The sequence below is a fragment of the Arachis ipaensis genome, chromosome B09 (genome assembly GCF_000816755.2).
Source record: "Arachis ipaensis cultivar K30076 chromosome B09, Araip1.1, whole genome shotgun sequence".
Taxonomy (NCBI): domain Eukaryota; kingdom Viridiplantae; phylum Streptophyta; class Magnoliopsida; order Fabales; family Fabaceae; genus Arachis; species Arachis ipaensis.
The window spans coordinates 16,304,685-16,306,990 of NC_029793.2; the positions used below are offsets into that span (position 1 = coordinate 16,304,685).

The following is a 2,306-nucleotide window of genomic DNA, read 5'->3' on the forward strand; positions in this document are numbered from 1 at the left end:
TCCGCTCCTAAACTTCAAATTTTCATTTACATATATGGTGTATACTTTCACTGATACACTGTAAAAGATTTTAACAAAAGTAATGTGGTCTTATATGATCCCCTAAGATTTGAGTCATCCTTCATCACTGGTTGGAATTGCAATATCAGTTATACAATACAAATAAAAATAACATGGGTAGCACAGTGCAAAACAAATAGAAGATGGCCATTTTAAGGGGTCAGAATATGAAAATGTGTCCCCAATAACATTAAATTGTGTACCTAATGAAAGTAACGAAGGCAGATAGAATTGCAAAAGTAACAGAAGGAAAATGTAATGAAGACATGTAATAAAATATTGATACAGAGCCATCTATTCTTTAGTTCATATGGTTAGTTTGTTTAACATGATGCAGAAGCTAAACACCTAGCTGTTTATCAGTGACCACATGATACAGAATTTTAATAGCAAATTATTTTGTACACACAAAGTGATTGCTTCTCTTGCATAATAGCATATTCTTTTCACCATCAAAGTCTTCAAAAACCCTCTATTTTCCATCACATAAATCTAACACCAGAATTTAGGACAACAAATTAAATGAAATACGAATGATCTACATTCACTTACTAAAATGTGTAATCTTCATCTATAGTTCTCATGAAAATTACAAACATAGAGAGACACAAAGTTTTGGGAGCACAAGATAGTGCACCATAGGACACACTATAGTGCACCCTAGGACACAAATTTCTAGGATTTTCTATCCTAATAAAATGTGTGGATAGAAGAGACTTTTTTTTTTCTGTTTCTCGGTCTTTGTATTTGTATCATGTTTGAATAACTAAATTTTCTTATAAGGTATGTTTGATTCCTAACCTGGAGCAAAAAGGATGAAGACAGTGAATCAGTAGAGACATATCTTTCTTTTTGAAGGTATAGAAACATGTTTTTTGTGTTGCTAGATTCTGGAAGTGCATAAATTTTCTTAAAAATTGTCTGAAGCGGCTAAGTAATTTCTTTTTGTTCTTAACATTTCTGTCTCATCTATGTTGGGAGTCAGAACAGTAACCAAACTACAACTAAACTCAATATGCTAAATTTTCACAGCCAATCCAACATATGTTCGCTTCCACAAAGAAAATCATGAATGCAGACTCGAATAGAAGGTCGATCATCAAATTACAGTGTAACGATTAAGATGAGTTATGTGGCTAACCCAAACTAATACTTAGACAAAATATTGTAAACAATTACAATTCAGATTCAAACAAATCATAGTCCACATTCAAAAGTTTGAATTAGAAACTAAAAAAGAAACTGAAAAAGCACATAGATCACAATAAGCAATGAGAAAGCACAGAGATTACGATAAGCAAACAAAATCATATGAATTTTGAGTTGAAGTCTGGGAAAAATATAATGCTGCCATTACGAAGATCACCTTGAATTTAGATTGCTTGAGAATAGGAGCATCACCAGTGGCTCTCAGATGAACAACCACTGCCACAAAACCAAAACCCTAGTTCACGAACCCAAGCAAATAATAATAAAGAAATAAATAAATAAATAAATAAATAAATAAAACCTGTTTGATTGATTCAGAATACAGAAAAACGAGAGATTGGGAAGCAACCTTTACGAACGGAACTTGGTGACTCAGCAGCCATTGCTGACACTTGAATACCTGAATATTCTTTATATTTTTCTTTTAACTCCAATAGAGATCAAGAACGATGGCCGAATAGCCGAAATAGGGTGAGGAAGGGGTATTTGCTTTGAGAGAATATGAGTAGAAATTGGGGAGAGGTCCGCAACACTGGGACGGTGGAGAGAGGCTCATCGACGGCTCCTCCGGTGAGGCAGCCGCCGCTAAATGAACGAAGGACGAAGAGAGAATGGAGAGAGGTAAGGTGTCGGACAGTGGGAGTATACGACTGGTTAAACCAAAATCAGATTAATTTCTAACCCGGTTCAGTATTGAAACCGGGTAAATATATTTATAGTCGGCTTTGACCCGTTTCAATTCAACTGGGCCTTTCCCCAAATGTGTTGGGTCTTTCGGTTAGACCAGGTTCTGTACACCTTCGAAAATTAACGGGTAAGAGAAAAACCAAACAAAAAAAAATTTTTATTGTTCATTTTTTTCCAACCTTAGAAGTAAAAAAAAATATTAGCATAGTCTAAAGTATATAATTTGTCACAATTTTAATTTGATTGGTTTTGATATTTATTTTAAATTTGATCCTGTCTGATCCAAACTATTAAGATTTGAATTGGTTTGCTTTATTCGGTTTTTATAAAACAAAATTTTAGGATTTTAT

The 2,306-nt window shown here is 33.7% G+C and overlaps 1 protein-coding gene across 1 annotated transcript in view; it reads right to left on the minus strand.

The window, feature by feature from the left end:
• The window catches only part of LOC107619474 (ubiquitin-like protein ATG12), a 3,745-nt gene extending 1,769 nt beyond the window's left edge, over positions 1-1,976 (minus strand). Inside the window, exons 1-2 of the mRNA XM_016321772.2 lie at positions 1,619-1,976; positions 1,427-1,485 (exon numbers count right to left, since the gene is read on the minus strand). Of these exons, the coding sequence (XP_016177258.1) occupies positions 1,427-1,485; positions 1,619-1,652 (93 nt within the window). The 5' untranslated portion in view covers positions 1,653-1,976. The remainder of the gene's footprint in view (positions 1-1,426; positions 1,486-1,618) is intronic.